Source organism: Thunnus albacares, chromosome 1 (genome assembly GCF_914725855.1).
Source record: "Thunnus albacares chromosome 1, fThuAlb1.1, whole genome shotgun sequence".
NCBI lineage: Eukaryota > Metazoa > Chordata > Actinopteri > Scombriformes > Scombridae > Thunnus > Thunnus albacares.
The window spans coordinates 6,540,866-6,561,393 of NC_058106.1; the positions used below are offsets into that span (position 1 = coordinate 6,540,866).

At 39.9% G+C, this 20,528-nt stretch overlaps 1 protein-coding gene across 1 annotated transcript in view; it reads right to left on the bottom strand.

The window, feature by feature from the left end:
* The window catches only part of si:ch211-186j3.6 (neural-cadherin), a 260,357-nt gene that overhangs the window by 118,254 nt on the left and 121,575 nt on the right, over positions 1–20,528 (bottom strand). Inside the window, exons 25-26 of the mRNA XM_044357504.1 lie at positions 18,611–18,840; positions 662–939 (exon numbers count right to left, since the gene is read on the bottom strand). Of these exons, the coding sequence (XP_044213439.1) occupies positions 662–939; positions 18,611–18,840 (508 nt within the window). The remainder of the gene's footprint in view (positions 1–661; positions 940–18,610; positions 18,841–20,528) is intronic.

Consider the following 20,528-nt stretch of genomic DNA (forward strand, 5'->3'; position numbering starts at 1 on the left):
AACTACATCTACGGGATTCAGTGAGAAATTAACACTAGTATCATTTGGTCAGGTGATTTTCTTAAGAAAGATAAAAACAGACTACAATATAGGAACGCTTTGTACAGATGGAATGAAGGATTAGATGTCATATTTTCTTTCTGTGGAGAACTTTGATGAAAGCAAAGTCAAACTGTCAAAAGAACTCTTAGGTGTGAAACAAACTTAATACATTGTGTGTTTGCATATACTGTATCTGTGTCAAGATCATCTTTCAGTGAAATCAAACCAAAAGCATAATTTCACTAACGATACACCAACATTACTGTACATGTAACTGTTTCAGAATATTGCATCACTGTATTCATTTAATTATATTTTTTCTGGCTTTAGTCAGATTTCAGTTCTTTCTCCTATAAATGTCTTAGGAAATTAAATAGCATGTGTCCAATGTGACTCTCTTTTTTGACAAGATAAAGTCAAAGTGAAAGGAGGATTTTCACCCAGAGAAGGAAGGGATGGACTGATAGACAGACTGGCTGAAAACAAAATCAGTAACTATCATAATGTAACTGGAATAGGACAGGTCATTTCCTGGACTACTTGTTCTTGGAAAAACTAATGGCTTGCCACCATGCACTTTCCCCTCTGGCTCTGTTTAGGATTTTCATTTTCAGCTCACCTGTAGCCATGCTGAGTATCCACACATATGCCACCATTGAAGCAGGGGTTTCTGGGATATGCGGCGCAGGGCTGATGGGACTGCTCTCTGCCCGGGCAGGAGCACACAGTTGTGGACTCCACTGTCACGGACACAAGACTCATAGTCCCACAGTCTACCACAGTGGGTGTGTCCCGCACATTCAGAACGTTGGTGCAGCCACCAGCTCCAACACACTCTGAACTGGGACACTCGTCCACCCGGACCTGGGACACGCTGATCTGCAGGAATGACTGGAGCTGGAAAGAGGAAGAAAAACACAGATACTGGTTAGAGATCAAAGTAAGATGTTTTCTGGGTTAAACTAATCCATATGTTTGTGAGAAATGACCAATTTAACAGTGTTATTATGGGACAAAGCACTTCAGGCACAATCTTTTTCAGTGACTTGTACCTCAGAGACCATAGCATGTACAGCAGGACATACTCTCTCTGCACAGGCACTCATGCCAACTCATGCTAACTGTAGCCAATCAATAGACCCTGACAGGCTGGCAGCACTGTAGCCAGGGAATGAACCTGGGTCTCTGCAGTGGTGTGTTAGTGCTTTTAAATATTTTATTTTCTAAATTATCACCTAAATCCAAAACCTAATTTCAGTTTTTAGTGAAATACTTGAGGGTGATTCTGGTTTTCTGAACCAAATATAGTTTATCTCATGCAATTACCTTTGGTCAGTTGTGTAAAGGAACAGACCAAAAGCAAGTCCAGGAACTGATATGCAATCCGACATACAGTATAACTGTTTAACACTGACATATCAGCTTGTTATATCTAATTAATGTTGTTTACACAAACCAATAAGCACATGTGCACACACCAACACGCACTCAAACAACATAATACTGATCTGAACAGAGTAGATTCAATGTGTGAATGTTTTACAGTACAGTATTGAGTTGAGGTCCAAGAAATCAAGCTGTTTTTCTGCACTAGTTCCTGGAAAAGTGGGCTAAATGGTGATGAGGCAGAAAGGAAACTATGACTCTCTAGGTTGAGTAGTTTGATAAAGCAATGGAAAGGAAAATGAAATGGAAATTGAATATGTCCTGTGCGTGTGCGTGTGTGTGTGTGTGTGTGTGTGTGCTCATGTGCATCCTGTCCTTGGCTGGTAGAGTGACACTGGTCAAATAGGTTTACACACATGCATACACTGTAGAGTAGGCATGCACAGGGTCATGTACACAGACACAAAAACGCAAACACACACAAACACACAAACACACACACTTAATGTGAACAGTGTTGAACCGAAAAAGGGTCACTTCATGCTCAATGTTCTGGACTGATTGGACCTCATTCAGTGTGACTGGATTGCGCTCACTAACCATGCAGTTCACAACTATTCCACTTATTGCTCCAAATGGCCTGTGCTGCAGTAGCTGTAGGTTTGATACAGCTTGTATTTATGGATCTTTGTTATTGCTTTTTTACTGTCTCATATCATTTGAGATTTAAACTCAGTACACTGTAAAAAAGGATTTTGGAGGGCGGTAAATATAACCCATGCAAACTGTTTAAATTTTCCATAAATATATCAGTTAGCAAGTGAAATATATAATAATGGGTAAATTCTACCTACACTGTTTGTTAACAGTAACTGCACCATAAAAAATATCATACAATATACTCCAAGTGTGGGAGTGTCAAGCTGCTGGATTGAAGGTAAGATTCCTGTTTAACATGTTGCTCTGTGTCATGTTATGAATGCAAATGTTAACTTATTTAATCGTAAGATCTATCACAAGATTTGTAGTCGGTGAGCTTCTGTGTTAGACCAGGACTTAAAGTTTGTAGCCTTCTCTAGGCACTGGCAGTCTTTTGTTGATAATTAGCAAGCTAATTAACACGGGCAGCGCTAACGCCAGAGTTGAGCGTGCAAGCAAGGTTAGCTACTTAACCTTAATAATTCTAAAACGTAGTAGTGAAGAAAGCCTTTAATCTGTAGCAGTGTGCAGGTTAAAGGCAAGAACACTGGTTACCTCAAACTAGTTACATGTCATGGTACTTGATTAATTGATTAATTGATAATGAAAATAATCATTTGTTGCAGCCCTGCAACATTTGTCTTCCCACATTTTTTTCATCATAGTAATCACAATAAACCAAAGTATTGTTGGTTGCTTTACTACTTCTGTTCCAGTTCAAACATGCTAATGGTGCCAAAAATCAACTCCGAAATTGGTGTCAATGTACAATGCAGACACACACACACACGTATAGATACTTACAGAGTCAGTTTTATCTGTCCTGGTGTTTTTATTCGTATTCTGTTTTATAAAGTGAATTGTTTGTTTTTTTAAACTGAATTTAAATGCTGACTAGGGAGGTGGGCTGCAAATTAGCTTCAGCTACTTTGTTGTGTAGCTTATCTGTAGGGCTGCAACTAATGATCATTTTCATTACTGGTTAATTTGTTGATTATCACCATGGCTCTGCAAGTCTGGAGCTGGGGGAGCAGGTTGAAGAGCTGGAGGATCAGGACAACCAATGCTGCCCGCCAGGTCCGGCAAACCTGCTTGCAATTTCGAAAGTCGAAATCAAACACTCATTTCGAACGATTTTCGATTCACAATCGAAATCGTGACACCCCTATTTGCTATGGGCATAATGAGCTCCATATAGCTGAAAAATATAGCAGCTGTGGATGAGAGGGGAGTTGACTTATCCAGTTTCAAGCCACACTTTTATGTTATACTTTTTAGATCTTGGTTGTTTTGACTGTCTCTTTTAACTGGATGACGGATTTTAGTCATCAGAAGCCTGGTCTCTCTCTCTCTCTTGTGTCTTAATTTGGTGGATATGCTAGTAACTGATCATAAAGATGTTGTTTTTAAAGTTCCACTGCAACTTTCTATTCCTTGTCTCATTCTCCTTCTGTACCTGACTGTGAGCCATCTGAAAAATTTCTCACTCATTTTGTTAATAAGGTCAAGAGTATCAGGTCCCAAATCCAACCTGACCCTTGCATTGTTTCTATTTCCCATGTTAGTTCTGCCTCTTTTTCCCAGTTTCAATACATCACAATCTCAATGCTGGAGGGTACAGTCTCCCATATAAACTCCTCTTCCTGCATCTCAGACATCATCCCCACTAAACTGCTCAAGGAGGTAAGGAGGTATGACCCTATTATTTTGCAAATTTTTAACAATTCTCTGGCTTCTGATATTTTTTAAGCATGTTATTATTCAGCCACTACTAAAGAAACCTAATTTGGACCCCCTTTCCTTAAGTAACTACAGACCAATCTCTAAATTGTCTTTTTTATCTAAGGTACTGGAGAAAGTAATTTCATCCCAACTGATATCTTTTATGAATAATTAAAGTGTTTTTAAGTGTTTTCAGTGTGGTTTTAGAGCACTGTATTGTACTGAGGCAGCTCTTGTTAAGGTTACTAATGTCCTACTGCTGACTGCTGACAGAGGGTTTTAGCTGGGTTTTTTTATGTTTAAGTGCTGCATTTGATACAGTCAATCATGGTATCCTCTTACATCGCTTAGAAACTCGGATAGGGTGCAACTCTCAGTTTATTATGTTCATACCACCCCAACAGAACTTTTCCTGTTGCTCTGGGTAACTCCGTTGAGTTGTGGTGTCCTTCTGGGTTCTGTTCTTGCCCCCCTTCTGTTCTTTATATACATGTTGCCTCTCGGTAGCTTATTCAAAAACATGATGTGCTTAACCATTTTTATGCTGACAACACTCACTTATATCTGCCATTAAAACCCACAGATCCTAGTAGCCTAGCAAATCTTAGAACTTGCCTCTCTGATATTAAATCCTGGATGTCCCAAAAAGCAGGCTGCTAGGAAACTTGTAATATATTTGATGCTAACCTCTGTTTTGACAATTAGGTCAGAAATGTTGTCAGGTCACATTTTTCCAGCTCAAGACACTCTCTCAAATTAGGTCATTTTTATCAGTTGCTGATTTACAAAAGGTTGTACATGCTTTTATCTATTCTCGGCAACGTACTTGGGTATCAGCCAGGGCTCCCTCCACAATCTCCAATTGGTACAAAACGCTGCTGCTTGACTTATTACTGGAACAAAGAGGCATGATCACATTACCTTGCCTCCCTACATTGGCTCCCTGTTGAATTCCGCATTGATTTTAAAATCTTATTGCTCACTTTTGAAGCCTTAAACAGCCTTGCACCTAAATACATCTCTGACTTATTGACCTGGTATGTGCTCTCACTGCCAATAAGATCTGTGGAGGGAGCCCTGCTGGTTAACCTCAGGTCATGATTGATGACTAGGGGTGATTGGGCATTTCTCATTAGAGCTCCCACACTATGGAATTTGAAATCAGACACACTAATTCACTAGCTTCTTTTAAATCTCTTCTTAAAACTTTTCTCTTTGTAACAGCTTTTGGATATGTCTGATATACTGTATGTTTTTATTGATCTGATCTCATGCATTTGTCTGGCTTTGTTTTCTTTTTGTAAAGCACTTTGTAACATTGTTACGAAAAGAGCTATACAAATAAAGTTAATTATTATTATTCAACAGTTAAACAGATAAATTGCCCGTACCATCTCCCTTACTGCCAGATTGTGTTGCACTTACAGCAGTGAGCAGTCATAGTTGACTCGATTGAGTAAACCTAAAGTCCGTTTCATCCTGTCTGCTGTATGTTTAGCAGTGGCGTTCATCATGTAGCAGCTGTGCGGCACCACACAGTGATATAAACCTGGCCCTATGTTGTAATTTCAAATTGTTTATGGGCCGCCTGGCCAGTGATCCCAATTTATTTGTCTGCCATGACTCTGATTGGCCAGTCACTGGCCAATCAACTTGCCCTGCATAAACTTCTACTGGCCCTGGGCCGTTGGACTTTCAATTATGTCGGATGCTGGGGCTAGTAGTATTCTATGGTGGCCCATACAGCTCAAACTTGATGTGTTCCTTCAGTCTGAGAGCTGAGGAGGAGCAGATGAGGCAGCAAGAGGCCAGAGAGCAAGAGGAAAGAGCAGTGCGACACGCCAAGGAGGGGAGTGTGAGGCGGGAGGAGAGGAAGAGCAGGGAGGAGGAGGAGAGGAGGAGAAGAGGATTGTTTCAAAATGGAGGGACATTGTGCTTGCAGGTTATATGCCAATTCAAAAGATCATGGTTTGAGTTAAAACATTAAAATGCAGTAAAAATGTCCCGTTTAACAGCACTAAAATGCCCGACGCGATGGTGAAAAATGTCCGGTTAGTGGTCTACAAGAGGTCCGACAATTAATTCCAGAAACCTATTCTGTACCAATAGAACAAACTACTATCAGCACAGAAAACCAGTCCAGACTAACAGCCTGTGAACTACCAGTATGGAATCCCATTCCGTGTCAAAAGTCAGTAAATTACTGCACCATTTCCATTGTCGTAACTGGTGCCTATCAAATTACCAGATAAGTTGTTTTGCTCTGCAAAGAAAGGGAAAGCAGTGTGCCATTTCAGTTTGGCAAGGGAATTAACATTGATTTTCTTTGTGCATATAATATCAGTGTTTTGGCTTTTTTAAGGAATCATTTTCATGTTTTCTTATCATCAACAAATCCCATGAAAGGATCAAAACTAATTATGAATTTTGTCCTGCAAACAACAATACAACTGCATTTAATGGCATATTCCTTCATTACAGTGTACATAATCAGTGTAGTTAACATGAAAAAAGGCACTGTTGCTTTTGTCCTCTTCAGGGAATCTGTTGAAATAATAAAAAGAAAGAAAAATGCAAGCTTTATCCATTCACATTAGAACAGATGTAAATAAAACAGATGAAGTCAGGTCAAAAGGGTTTCTCTTTGATGTAGGTTAAGTTCTTTGCTGTGTCCTTCCCAGCAGAGCGTGATAGGTCCTCGAAAACCTTGCCATTAAAAGCCAATGAGACACATTCATGCAGTGTAGAAATGTCTGCAAACCAATGGGAGGGGATGGGAGTGAAGGGGAAAGATAATTGTAGGGTGGGGGGAGCAGCAGCTGCAGCTAGTACAGATAGAAAGGAGAAATCTGGGGATAAGGGAGTTTTCGGTGAAGGCACCTGTGGATCCCACCAGGTGTGTCTGCGTCACGTTCCCGCTCAGATGCAGTTTTGTTCTGTCCTCCACACTGTGTCATACCCCACTGGGAGCATTTCTGAAGTGTTTCTGAGTGTTTTGACTGTGGTCGAGCCAGCCGCCTTTTAAATTCAGTTGCGCTGCTAGTCAAAGCCAAATAAGTGCCTTCAGGCTACCATAACGGCTGCAGTAGCAGTGCAACTAAACTGGTTGTTTTCCTTAATTTTTGACTTGAGTGGCCGCGATCAGCTCCAGTGGCCGCATCACAGCCAGAACACAACGCAGCCCCACCTGGTGGAATCAAACTGTCAGCATCCTGCAAGGTTGTCAGGTGGTTGTAAAATAGTAGGTGGCGACCAGAGACTTCCACCTGAAAATCACTTCTGGAGGAGAAGAGGATTGTTTCAAAATGGAGGGACATTTTGCTTGCAGGTTATATGCCAATTCTTCCCATATTTGAGTAAATATGGTAGGCACAAAAACCACTTGGTTAGGGTTAAGGAAAGATCATGGTTTGAGTTAAAACATTAAAATGCAGTAAAAATGTCCCGTTTAATGGCACTAAAATGCCTGATGCAACGGTCAAAATGTCTGGTAAATACGTCCTGTTTAACAGCACTAAAATGCCCGACACGATGGTGAAAAATGTCCGGTTAGTGGTCTACAAGAGGTCCGACAATTAATTCCAGAAACCTATTCTGTACAAATAGAACAAACTACTATCAGCACAGAAAACCAGTCCAGACTAACAGCCTGTGAACTACCAGTATGGAATCCCATTCCGTGTCAAAAGTCAGTAAATTACTGCACCATTTCCATTGTCGTAGCTGGTGCCTATCAAATTACCAGATAAGTTGTTTTGCTCTGCAAAGAAAGGGAAAGCAGTGTGCCATTTCAGTTTGGCAAGGGAATTAACATTGATTTTCTTTGTGCATATAATATCAGTGTTTTGGCTTTTTTAAGGAATCATTTTCATATGTTTTCTTATCATCAACAAATCCCACGAAAGGATCAAAACTAATTATGAATTTTGTCCTGCAAACAACAATACAACTGCATTTAATGGCATATTCCACCTGAAAATCACTTCTGATCTTTGTTTTGCAGCCGTACATCCAACCATACATACGTACAGGGAAATTGCTATATTGACTGTTCAGTGACACCCAAAAGAGTGTTTTATTCATGCTAGTGATTATTTGATTTTGTTTTTTTCCCCTCATTTGTTTGACACACCAATAAAGCAATTTAAATTATTGACAGCAGAGGAACACATTTGTGTTTCTCTTATTGTATCTCTAATGTCTTATGCATGGCTAATGGCCAACTTTTTACTTCTTTTCAGTTTGAGCTGAGCTCTGAAGTCTTCTGTTATTCTTCTGTAGTAAGATTTTATTTTGAAATATAACTCCCTGCTCTATGCTCCTTCTAAATGTGTTTCTTTAGGAAAATACTTTAGCTTGCATTAAAGTCTCTTAATCCCCTAAGCTTAAATGGCTCAAAAGACATCAGAATATGCCATCTTTGGTATACAGTCTTCCAGCTGTTGAGGAAATGTACAGAGAAGCATACATTGAATCTTTCAAAGGAAGAACAGTGTGTATAGAAACCAAAAAAGGACCAACGGGACATATTGTTCCTTGGACTATTGTTCCAATGAGCTGAGAAGCTTCCGCAATCCTCTCCATTGCCCTCAGGGCCACATTAATATAATGACAAGATGAACTTTGGTATCCGAGTGCCATACCAATGATTTTTATAAAGTCGAAAAACCAATGTAGAATCATTAAAAGTCAAGTGGAGCATGCTGGATTGAAAACACTGAGGGATAAGTTCCATTATTGAAGTTGAGCAGGGAGAAATAGAGAGACAGGGTATAAAGAATTTTTTTTATATCTCCCTCTTCTGAGGCATTACTGGAGAATTGAGAACATTAATAATAAGCGCTGCTTCATCTTCTGCACCCCTCCCCCTCGTTCTACCTCTCCCTCGCTTTCCTCTTTCTTTCCCGTCCACCAGCCACCCCAACCTCCTCCTCTGTCTCTCCGGCTCTCGTTCATCCTCTCCCTCGCCACGCTTCACATCTCATTCTGATCAATGTCTTCTCCGGAGAACCTGGCTGAATTCAGATGAAACGCTCCGCGCTCTCCTCACAAATCACACCTGAAAGCCTCGGCTACCTTGCAGCGTCTATATTTCATGCATAACCTGAGACAGTTTAGAGTGGACAGAGATATATTGGTCCTCTTCTATCGCTACTTTGTGGAGAGCATTTTAACTGTTTGTTCCTTTGCCTGTTTGTTTTTTTTTCATTGTCAGTGAATAATAAAAATCGCATAAGATAGTCAAGATGTCCAGTAAGATTGCTGGACAACAGCAAAATTGCATGATGATGACCTGTGAGTCCTGAGTGGTGAGGGAAGTTCTCTGTGTGTGAGAATGCACTTTGGCGATATGTTGTGTATTTTGGGTCTTTTCATACATGACAACATATGGAAAGAAATTCTAAACCTCAGTAATTCTGTTTTTTTGGCTGGACCGCAACAGTGGGGCCAGCCCTGTAAACGCGGTTGTCCGTGAGTGCCTGAGAGAGCGAAGTCGGTTAAACTCCTGCTTATACAGACGCGCACTAGCGTCTCTGCATCTTCTCCTCTACTGCCAAATGTGATCGACTCTCCGGCTGACAGCGCTGTCAGCAGCTGGCAGGAGAGACACTCCATGGTATGTTTGGATTTTATAACTGAACTAATACCAAGACGCATGCTTTTTATTTCTCTGATGTTTTCACATCACAAATGATGAACAACAGCATTAAAACACAAGTCTTGCAGGTAAAACATGCGACTCAAAAGCTGTTATATCAGTTTAGTGTGGGGCAGCTCCTCTGCAGGTGCGCTTGATTTGACTGTAACAGGGGTAAGTGGGTGGAGATAAGCCTCCTGACTTTCATTTACAATTAACAGCACAGCCTCCATGATCATCAACTGGGAAAGAGGCAGAAAAAAGGTGCATTGAGGCATGAGGGACTTAAGCACAATTAAAGCACCTCAGATAATCACTGTGACAAAACACTCAATACAGAGTGAAAAACAAGAGACATACGCTGAGTGAAACAGATGAAAGAGAAGTTGGAGTTAATAATAATTAGAATAGTTATAATGAAACAAAATCAGTTCTCTTTCAAATCAAACATCCAAAGATATGAGTGGAAAGTATTGTTCTTGCAACCACATTTATAATCTTTTTTTTTACTCAAACATAGCTTAACCATATCATGTGATATGTCACTTCAGTAAATATCACTGGGACCAATACAGAAAATTGCGGATGAACATTTAATATCCAGAAATTCACATTATAGACACTACCACTGATTATCCCTGTAACAAACTGGTCACAGTTTCACACATTGCCCATACACGGTTGGTCCAGCCATATACTAAGTTTTGACCTAGTCTTGTTTACTTTACTGCGATGATACACGTATGATATGTACTTAGCAGCTGTGGCACCATTATTGCCCCACAGTAACCTGTCTGCTTCCGGCTAGTTACCTGAGGCTGGTATTACGTGCACATTGACATCATTACAAGAAAAAGAAAGACTTTTTCTCTCAATGAAAAATGCAGTCTCCTTGAGGCTTATGACAAACTGCCAAAAACAAGCCAACATGATGCAGCAGCAAAACTGCAGCGGCGAAACAAGTGTTTGAAACAGCTGTACTGTATTTTAAATCAGCCAATGTAATGCAGTTAATAGCGAAGCTGTCCATTTCATTACTTTATATTCATGTAATAAATATACAAATGTAAATTAGATGGTATTCTGCATGAAACATACAGGAAAAGAAAATAATCATCAGCTTATAGTGATCATTTTGACCAGGACAGACGTGATCACTATAAGCTGTTTCCACAGTATGTGCATGCCTCTCTCCCTACCTCTGATCTTTCACCTCTTTTCTTCACTGACAATAGCCGCCTGAAACAAAGAGAGGTGCCGGGGAAAGAAGCTGAGTGAGACGCAGTGATTGACCTGAACTGACCACCATGACCATGATAGGACTCTAGACTTGTACTGGTTCTTGCCTAACAGACACACACATGCAAATACAGGCTTGCTCATCATTCCCTCTGAGGACACCGGGTCAACTCTCTCTCTTTCTCTCACTGCTGGTGAAATGCATACAATTCGACTTTCTCTGGTTCACGCTCACACACACACACAAGCGCATACACATGGACATAGGTCTCCTACTTCCATTCAGACTTTTGAAACGTGAAATGAGGTCTGACTGAAGCCAGCGGCCAGGGAGCGTAAGTGTGATGAAGTGAAATGTTTGGGTTTCACAAACTCTACAATATACTGATGATTTGCTTTTTGTTTTTCTTCCCCTGTCCAATCTTGTGGTGTTTGGCTAAAATATAATTTATTAGGACAATTTTTTTCTTTTTCTATCTATCTTTCTTCTTGTGACTGGGACAGTCAAAGCATTAAAGGCATAATCCACACTGTGCATTTCTGTAAGAGTCAAATTGGGTTGGATTTAAAAGGATGTTCCACACTCATGGACTATGAATAAAGTAGAAATAGCAGAGTTTTTTTGCCTAGGTTGGCCCAGAAATAACCGTCCAGGACAATGGCCTAAATCAGGCCAATTTCACCGTGTCCTAAATAACAGAAATGGTTTGCGAGTATATTGTAAGTGGAGGCTGATCTATGGAAACCAGTATATATCACTGACACTAGAAAGACTAAAAAGTAAAAAAAATACCCACTAAAAAGTCAAAAATCTTCACCACAGGAGGTCCGTGCAGACAAACTATTCAAGCTGTGTCTTGGCAATATAAGTTGGTCTGGGATTTGGCACATGATTCAGGCATCAATTAAAGAATATTGGAATATATAAAATTGTATACAACTGGAAAATCTCAGATACCATACCATGTAGGGCTTAGGGTTTTTTACCCTAAGGCAGCAGTCTTTTAAAGAAGAAGGGCCTACTTGGGGCCTGAAATTCAATGGGGGTCTTTCTCTGTATTCTTTCTCTTTTTTATAAACCACATTTGGAGTGTCTCACAAAAAGAAAGACCTTCTTGATCCCTTGAAGCAAAACATTATTTAAATAGTTTGCAAGGGCATTTTTCAGCAGAAGGCTCCTGCAGTACATAGCTTCTTTGATTTGATTCAGGCAATCACCATTTGTAGTCATCATCCACCCAATCCACTGCTTTTTAATATTACTGTTGAACATAATGATCATGCATCTGTTGATTGCATGAGCTAATAGGGCTTTTACTTTTTATTCAACCATTTGTACATGGAAAAATAAATATATAATCAATCTGTAATGATCTGTATGATTTAAAAATTCACAGTGTGGAAGTGCAACAAGCCATGCCTTGTAATCCAGTAGGGGGAGTTCTTCAAATCTGCTGGATTAATTGCATCACTGTTGCCCCGTTAGTAAACTAGGCATTTGTTGTTTTCTGCATCAACACAAAATGAAGTAAACTAGTAAGCCGTGCTAAACAGGTAATCATGACACCAAACTATCTGAGAAATAATGTGTGGAAACATTTTGAATCGGACATCATATATAGAAAAAGCCTGGGTAAAGGTGAGGCTATTGTATGGTTTTTAGAAATTCAGCTGCCTTACAGTAACATTACTGCAACAACACCTGTTAGCATGTCCCTCAAATGTGGAGGCCGAGACACTGTAAATAAACGCAACCAACTCAAATCTACAATATCGTTTAGGATTATGCAAGAATTGTTGCATTCCAAATTACTTGTTAGCTCTCATCTCTTCAGACTTGATATTTTGAAAAAGTGACACCCATATGAGCCAATCAGTTTATTTCTAGTTCCACAAAATTTCACTCATTCATCCTGTAATCATGATACAATTTCCTCCCATTGTTTCACAGTACTTGATGCATTGTCACTTTATGTTTCCAGAAGATTTACTTTGGTGACATCTACATGATGGGTGATGAGTGGCTGCCTCAACTGATGCTTAGATCCAACTATTTCTTTATGAGCTCTTGCATGGTACAACAAAAAGTCATCCTGCACCACAGTATGACAAGTTAATCAAAACTGTTCAATGAAAGAAAAGTTACCTGGCAGTGCATGTTTGTAATTAGGAAGTGTGAAGTAGGGCTGCTTGATTTTGGCAAAAATCATAATCGCTATTATTTTGGTCAATATTGAGATCACAATTATTTAACACAATTATTTTTTGACTCATTTTTGCTGATTGCCAATGCCGATATATGCACATTTTTTTTCCCACCTGGCTAAGGACACTATTACGCATGCAATCATAGATTGTACTAATGATCAAGAAAGACAATATATGAGGGAAGAGTTTAGAAAGACTGGAGTTCAGAAGCTTAGCATTAAAACTTTAATGAGCCTGCCAAGTGGGTGGAGCAGTAGTTTTCTTTGAGTTTATTAGACAGACAGAATTCATGTATAGGATTTAATATTTGGTCCACAGTCTGAAGCAGAGGGTGGCGGTAATGCACCTAATACGCTGGTTGCCAACCGCTGTTATAAACCAAAAAGAAGAAGAAAATTTTTTTTTCAAACAGAGTGTTACATCCTGTCAGCCAAGGGGTTTCCTATCTGTGCAGCCAAACACCGCAGCACCTCCACGGACTATATATCCAGACGGACCCGGTGTTAACTCCGCAGGCTCCGCTTCACTCAGCTGCCCGACAGACCCGCTGCTTCTTCCCTCTTTAACCTGAATAACTAACCGGGGCTTGGTGCTCCGGTTGGATCCAAACAGAGAGCCGGGGCTGGCTGAGAGGATAGTGGAGGCTAATTGGCTGTGCTGAAGTGGAGCCTGTGGAGGAAGCACCGGTTAGCCCCGGTTTCACTACAGGCAGTTTCACTCGCTACAGTGGGCAAAGAAGTAAAACGAATGAATCAATAAGTACAAACACTGTGGATTTCTTCCCGTTGAGCCAATATGCAAACTATTTTGGTTCAGTAAATTTCAGCTGTTAGTTAGTCTGGTGAAGGCAGGTTAGCCGGCCGCTGGTCAGCAGCTGCTGCTGACAGACGACCAGTTCTGTGGACCTAAATGCCTGTCGGGGGCGTTTAGGGAGGAGCGAAAGCGCACCACTGTAAAGGAAAGGGGCATGCTAGATATGCAACGCAAGACAAAACGAGAGCATCATTATGAAATGACGTTAATAAACAATAATCGTTTTATCTCGATTATCTTGATTTCATAATCATTGGAAGCCAAAATCGTAATCGAAAATAAAATTTGATTAATCGCACAGCCCTAGTGTGAAGCATACTGTAAATAGGCTACAGATACAATGAAATCTAAATGATACAGTTACAAATGATACAGCAAAGCCTTAGAGTAAAAGGACATTTTCTATTATTTTGATTTTGTACTCTAACTCATTGATTTTAAAATGACACAATGGCTTTGAGTTTAAAGGGGCGACTCTCAGCTTTAATTAGAGACTTTTAACATCCACATGAGATGAAACGTGCAGGAACTGTGGCCCTGTGTATACACAGTCCAACAATTTCAAGGGACAGAAAATAATTGGACAAGTTAACATAAAGTTACATTTGGCAGTAAATCACTGCCCACAGACACTTTTCTTCGCGAGCAAATCTTCCCTGGTGATGCTCTTCCTGGTCTGTACAACATCCATCTTCACTCTTTACTTGTTTTTGGTCTTCTTTGTCCTCAGCAAGTGAGAGACATGATAATTCAAGAACACATTGCTTTTTTGGTCCAAAATACATCTAGTTTGCCTTTTCTGTATGTTTAAGATCATTGTCCCACTACATAAATTGGAAGAGTATGTATAAAAATGGTAACTGCAAAATACTGTACTGCTTTTAGCAGCATCGAATGTCTTTAAATCTAGAAGTCAACACTTAAAACTCAGTCAGTTTCATTGTAAACCAAATGATGCTGAAGAAAACTCAAAACAATGAAAAACATTCAGTCTAAATACTTTCTGACTGCACTGTAGGTGTGATCACACCCGTAGGTTATTTCACGCCTGCTGTGCATAGAGTGGCTGAATCAAACTGAACACACATTGTTTACGCCAGATCCAGTGCATTTGGACAGGTGACATCGGCTCTGACCAAAATCAGGTGGAGAACAACCAGCTGCTCCCTGGTTAAGAGAGCTGTTCTCAAAGCACTTCCATACCCAGAGGGGGATCATTCAGACTCAGTGCTGGCACTTGTTGTACTGGACATTTTTACACCTGCTTTTTATCTGCTTAAAATAATTTAAGTTCCAAGTGCTACACAGTGGCTGTACAGTATATACTTCTGCTAACATCCAAGTACCTCCATTTCAGAGTAAACAATGTGGTCGTACTCATTCTCAGTCAAGTATGTAGTAGGTAGCTTGGTATCTTTAGTTGCAAAGTGTAAATGACAGAATATTGTCAGATGGAAAATAGGAGTCAGAATCTACCAGTCCGACATTTAAGCACAGGCTAGCACATTATTGCTTTAAGGGTATCACCTTAAAAACTCTAAATGGGAACCTGTGAAGAAGCTCTTTCTGTCAGTCTGTGACGCCGATGTAGAGCTGTCAACAGTTATTCAGAAAGTGTCTTTCAGCCTCAGCAGTTTGTCATTAGGTGCCATAAGCTATTATCAATTAATAGAGCTCCAGTTTTGAATGACTAATTATTTTCTTTGAAAGATTTGGGGAAAACAAGATGACTGGTGTCGACCTCGAAAGGTAGCAATAACTGCATATTTTAATCAGATTATTTTCATGTAGAAATAAAACAAGTATGTAATTATGCTCGCTACATGTTTGATATTTAAAGTACACCCAACCTTTTAAACAAAACAGGTGTTTGTTGGCCCCTAAGATTCAAAACAGTGAGATGTGGTATATAGAGCTTCAAAACATCTGTTCTGTCAAATTTAATTTTATATCAATAGTTTAAGTGATCACAACATGTTTGGGTCCCTACTGCATGTGTAATAGACCAGTCAGGTAGCGCATACACTTTTACCCTGTTATACACAAAAAACAATTATATCCAGGGTGGAGCTGGGATGGGTGGTGAAAAAATACATAAACACAACAGCAAGAGCTCCAGCCTGAAAATGAAAATGCCTGTTAAAGTTGTGTGTGTGTATTGATTCACTGTTTCAACTGTGAACGTGTGCTGCTGAGCTGGTGCAATCAGTTAAAGTCATAAAGTACACAAAAGTGAAACACATTGTCTATCATTCCACAAACTCCATTAGTGTGGTGACTTTCTCATATTCATATGAAAGCCCTAAATGATGTTACCAACAACTGTTTGTCCAATATCATTCTACACAGGGGTTTATGGTGTAGGAAGAACTCAAATTCCACTGATTTATTGATGATAATAGTGAAAATAATTTGATAAAAAATATAATTCTGATCTATCTCAAATGGCCTGACACTCAGCCAAAAAAAACCTTGGATGACCGCAGGATGACTGGATGTATAAATAGATATTCATATCGTCCTTTATGTTTAGAAAAAGTTCAGCAGTGGGATGGCATGGGTTGCATGTTGCCATGGAAATGTGAATCAAGCGCACAACCTTGCACTTTTAAAAAATATAAATCAAAATGTAAAAGTTGAGTAATACATCCTTTACAGAACAGATGTGGGGAAGTAGTGAAGCTGATGAGTTTGGAGGTTGAGGCTACAAATTGCTTGCTCTTTAAAGGGGACCTATTATGCTTTTCCTTATTTTCAGTCATATATATAATGTTACAAGGTCGGATGTTCATATTAAATGTTACCAAAGTGTCAAATAATGAGGTAAACATAGGTAGAAGTAATCCCTGTGAGCAGAAAGAACCGGCTTCAGACTGCTCTGAGTGCTCGGTTTCCAATGTTTTTCCAACTTTGAGCTCGAGCTGACGTTGGTGAATGTTTTGGGAGTAGTCATGCTGAGCCATGACTTCAGGCATGGCATGAGTCGAACTGGCACACTGTGAGTGTTTTTTCATTACAAAGTAAAATCATTTGTTGGAGGTGTGCTGGTTTTCTGTAACTCTTCATCTGACATCATCATCGCTTTGGTTGTTTCTGCTTGTACTATTCCTCCCTGCATGATTTTTAACTGATCTGCTGAACAACTAGCTCCAAATATCTCCATATGTTGTTGTGCTGACTGGTTTTTAGCGCTGCTAATGAAGCTCTGCTAACTCGGTGAGGAACATGTTTCATTTCCTGTAAATTTTTCACAGTAAGTCTCCCATTATTTAGTCATTTAAAAGCTTTTAATATGACGCAGTAAAGCAGGAAATGTTGGGTTTTCATTAACAGTAATTTGATACGACTCTGATACTGCTGCCCCTTGGCATACTTCCGCAAAGCTGGACAATCAGAACAGAGTGGGCTCATTAAGAGGGGGGGGGCTTAAAGAGACAGGAGCTAAGACTGCCTGTTAAGAGACAGAGGCTGAACTGAGGGGCTGCATAAAGGGCCAGTATAAGATAAATAAGGAGTTTTTTGAACTGCACAGAGCTGGAAACGAGTATAATGGGTCCCCTTTAATGAGAAATGATCTTTATCTTTCTCAGACAGTTTTGATGCTAGCTTGGCTGCATCCCATCAAAAAATAAAAAATCATATTTTTGATGTTTTGGGGCTGTTTTTTGTGGTATGTCCATTGGCCTGTTAGGACTGTAATGGAGAGCTGTTTTCAGGCAGGCAAGATGAAAGCAGAGAGCCTGGTTAAATGGGAACCCAGGGTATTTTTGCTGTATGGCAGCAACAACAAGCAAAATGTGTTGATTCCGTAGTAAAAACAGGTGAGATCAATATTGTATTAGACGAACAAAGAATTTATTATTGAGGTCTGAGGGGCAAGGTACACTAGTGGCTTATGACGCACATGAAAACACTTGCGCCTACAGTTTTCCATGTAAGAGTGGCATCCTGATATGCGTCAACATGTCAAGATATGCAACTATCCTATTTCTAAGCCCCTATGTGCCCCAACAAGCAGTGGTTTTATCACATTCCCTTCCTGGATCTGCACTTCACAGCTATTGTACCTTGACTACTTCTTCAGTCTGTGCGTTCAGTCTGTGCTACCTGCGTCAAATGACACAGCACTACATGGATGAAGAAAGTCAATGATAAACTGTGAATGATAATGTTGATACCATTTAAATGTATTATAGACTGTTTTTGAGAAAAGTGGAGGAGAAAATTAGCTTTTTTAGAGCAATAACAAAAGTAAAAGAAACGACAGAAACTGCTTTGAGTTTACGAATGACAGACAGCCTTTGTTTACAGCATTTACAGATGTCAGTAGTGTTGTTTCTAAAATGAATTTCTTGTCCAGGCTGAGTCTAAAATATATGACACACTGCTCCTTCTGAAGTTTTATTACTGATGCAGTCGGGTTTGTGTACCATGTTGTGTGTAGAATTTTGACTGTCAGTCCCGCATACAACAAACTGAGACCACATTTTGACTGACATATTTGATTTGTTGGAATTTATTGTAGGCTTCAGCCAAAACATTGCCGGAGGCAAAACTGCTGCCTGCAACCAGCAAGTGTGAGAGAAGACAGAGAGTACAGACTTGTTTGAAAGGTTCACTCTCCCCCATTTGGGATTTCTCTGTGGCTTGACTTATCCAGTGGCTTTGCAGTACACTTATTCACTGGTGTGCATTTGGTTAGGTTATGTTTTCTAGATTATGTGAGTGTCATTCACGGGCCGTGTTGTCAATCAAGCGAACACAGATCAGAACAGATCAGCCAACAAACCAAGGATGAATTTATTGTGTCTTCATCAAATGTCATTATGGATAAAAGGCTTAATGACATGAACAGTGACCTACCTTTTGTTTGTGAGCAGCTAGATATCCATGCATTTTCTCGGGCTGGAGGAAGGAGGGGCCATCATGCACAGCAAAGCGAACATCCAGCATTCGCTCCCTCACATCCATTAGGCTAAAGATGTTGACATCATCAGGTGGAACGGAAAGCATCTCAGACAGGAAGTCCACCAGCAGCTCGTAGCGGCTCCGCTGCTTCCCTCTCAGTTCAATGAACTCCTTTGCTGTGATGTCTGGGAAACACACACACACACATGATTGCAACAGTAGACTGTATAGAAGTGGCCTCATTATTTCCACCCCTGCTCAAGGATAAATCCAATTATTTTCAAACTAGGCTCGAGTGCTGAACTAAAATATAGTCCAGAACACTCAAGACTGGAGCTGTGATGATAAATTATTGAAAATGGCTCACTTTATCTGACAAAATCTTTTGTTTGGAAGGTTATTCTGAGTCTGTACTGTATATCTGTTTTCACAATGTGTGTGTGTGTGTGTGTGTGTGCTTGGAGGTGAAGGTAGTGGGAGTTGGATTTGAATACCTAGCTCTGCCAGTTAAAGGTAATTACACTCTTGACAATTTGTGGTTCAATTTCTAATCATACTCAGTCATAAGGCCCTTGAGAAAGAAAGGTACAGTGTTAGTGAAGAGGTACAGTGTTAACATGTGTTGACAGTGTCATCCGTGTTTTGGAAGAGTTTAGAGCCCAATGACTGTAGTTGTACCATAAACAGGTTAAAATTTTCTTTGACCTGATGGTGGGGGTCAAAAAATCTTTTCATCCTCTGGGGATGAATGTCCAACAAAAAGAAGACATCAAAACTCAGCCATAACACATCCTCTATGATAGAGAAATGTTTGAGTCATGATGAAGGCTGAGAAGGAAAGCAGAAACACAATATTTTGAGTTTTCATATATGGTTTGCTCAAAACTGCACTTGAACCAAAAATCAGTACACAACACCAAATCATTCCATACATAAAAGACAAATACCTGTATTTAGTACATAGGAAGCAACACATACAAATGTACACTTTTATTTTTCTAAAGCCATTAAGGAGGACCTCCACTTTAAATGACATTTGGGCTGTACTCATAATCACATAGATTCCTGTTGGAGTGATTTTTTTCCCAACAAAACATAAAAAACAACTTTGCGACTCAAAACTAGTGTGGACTTAAAGATCATTTAAGCCAAATTCCGTGTACCCTCATCAATTGAGAATTATATTTTGTTATTATTAAAAGGGAAACACTGGGTTGTTCACTCTTTTCCACAGAGAATATAATGACAGTTGTGAGGGTAGCTAATATCAAAATAATTTTGGAAGATATGTGAATTATCGTCAGGGATGGAAGGGGACTCTGGTGGAGGTAGGTCTGCCCACAGCACCCTCATCACCTCCACCCCAAAATTGTTTGATGCCACAAAGCCATTACTTCTCACATTATCTCCCCAAATATTCTGACTTAACTAAGCAGAGGTCAAGGGCTTGCGTGGCCTTTAAATTCAGCTTTCAAAATGACAGTATGAAATAAATAGCTGCTTTGATAAAAATCACTGTATTCTTTATGGTACAGGACATCGAATTTCCGTAATAGAGAGAGATTGCACACTGATGGATAAATAACCACAGATAGATGCATGTTTTTTTGTTAACTTTCTTCTACTTAAACATAGCAACATCAAAGGGAATGTATGTATAAAACATAGCTCCTAGATTAGGAGAGGTTGCACTGGGGTTTAGTCACACATACACACAGGCACATTTGCACAACACTACGCTGCGGTCGATACTCTTCAGCACGTCTGAGAGAAAAGAAAGTGAGTGGGAGGAGTGAGAAATGGAGGGAGCTTTTCATCCTTTATTCAGCCTTTTGTAATGATCTGCTTAACTTTGGTGTGTTGACAGTCCCGC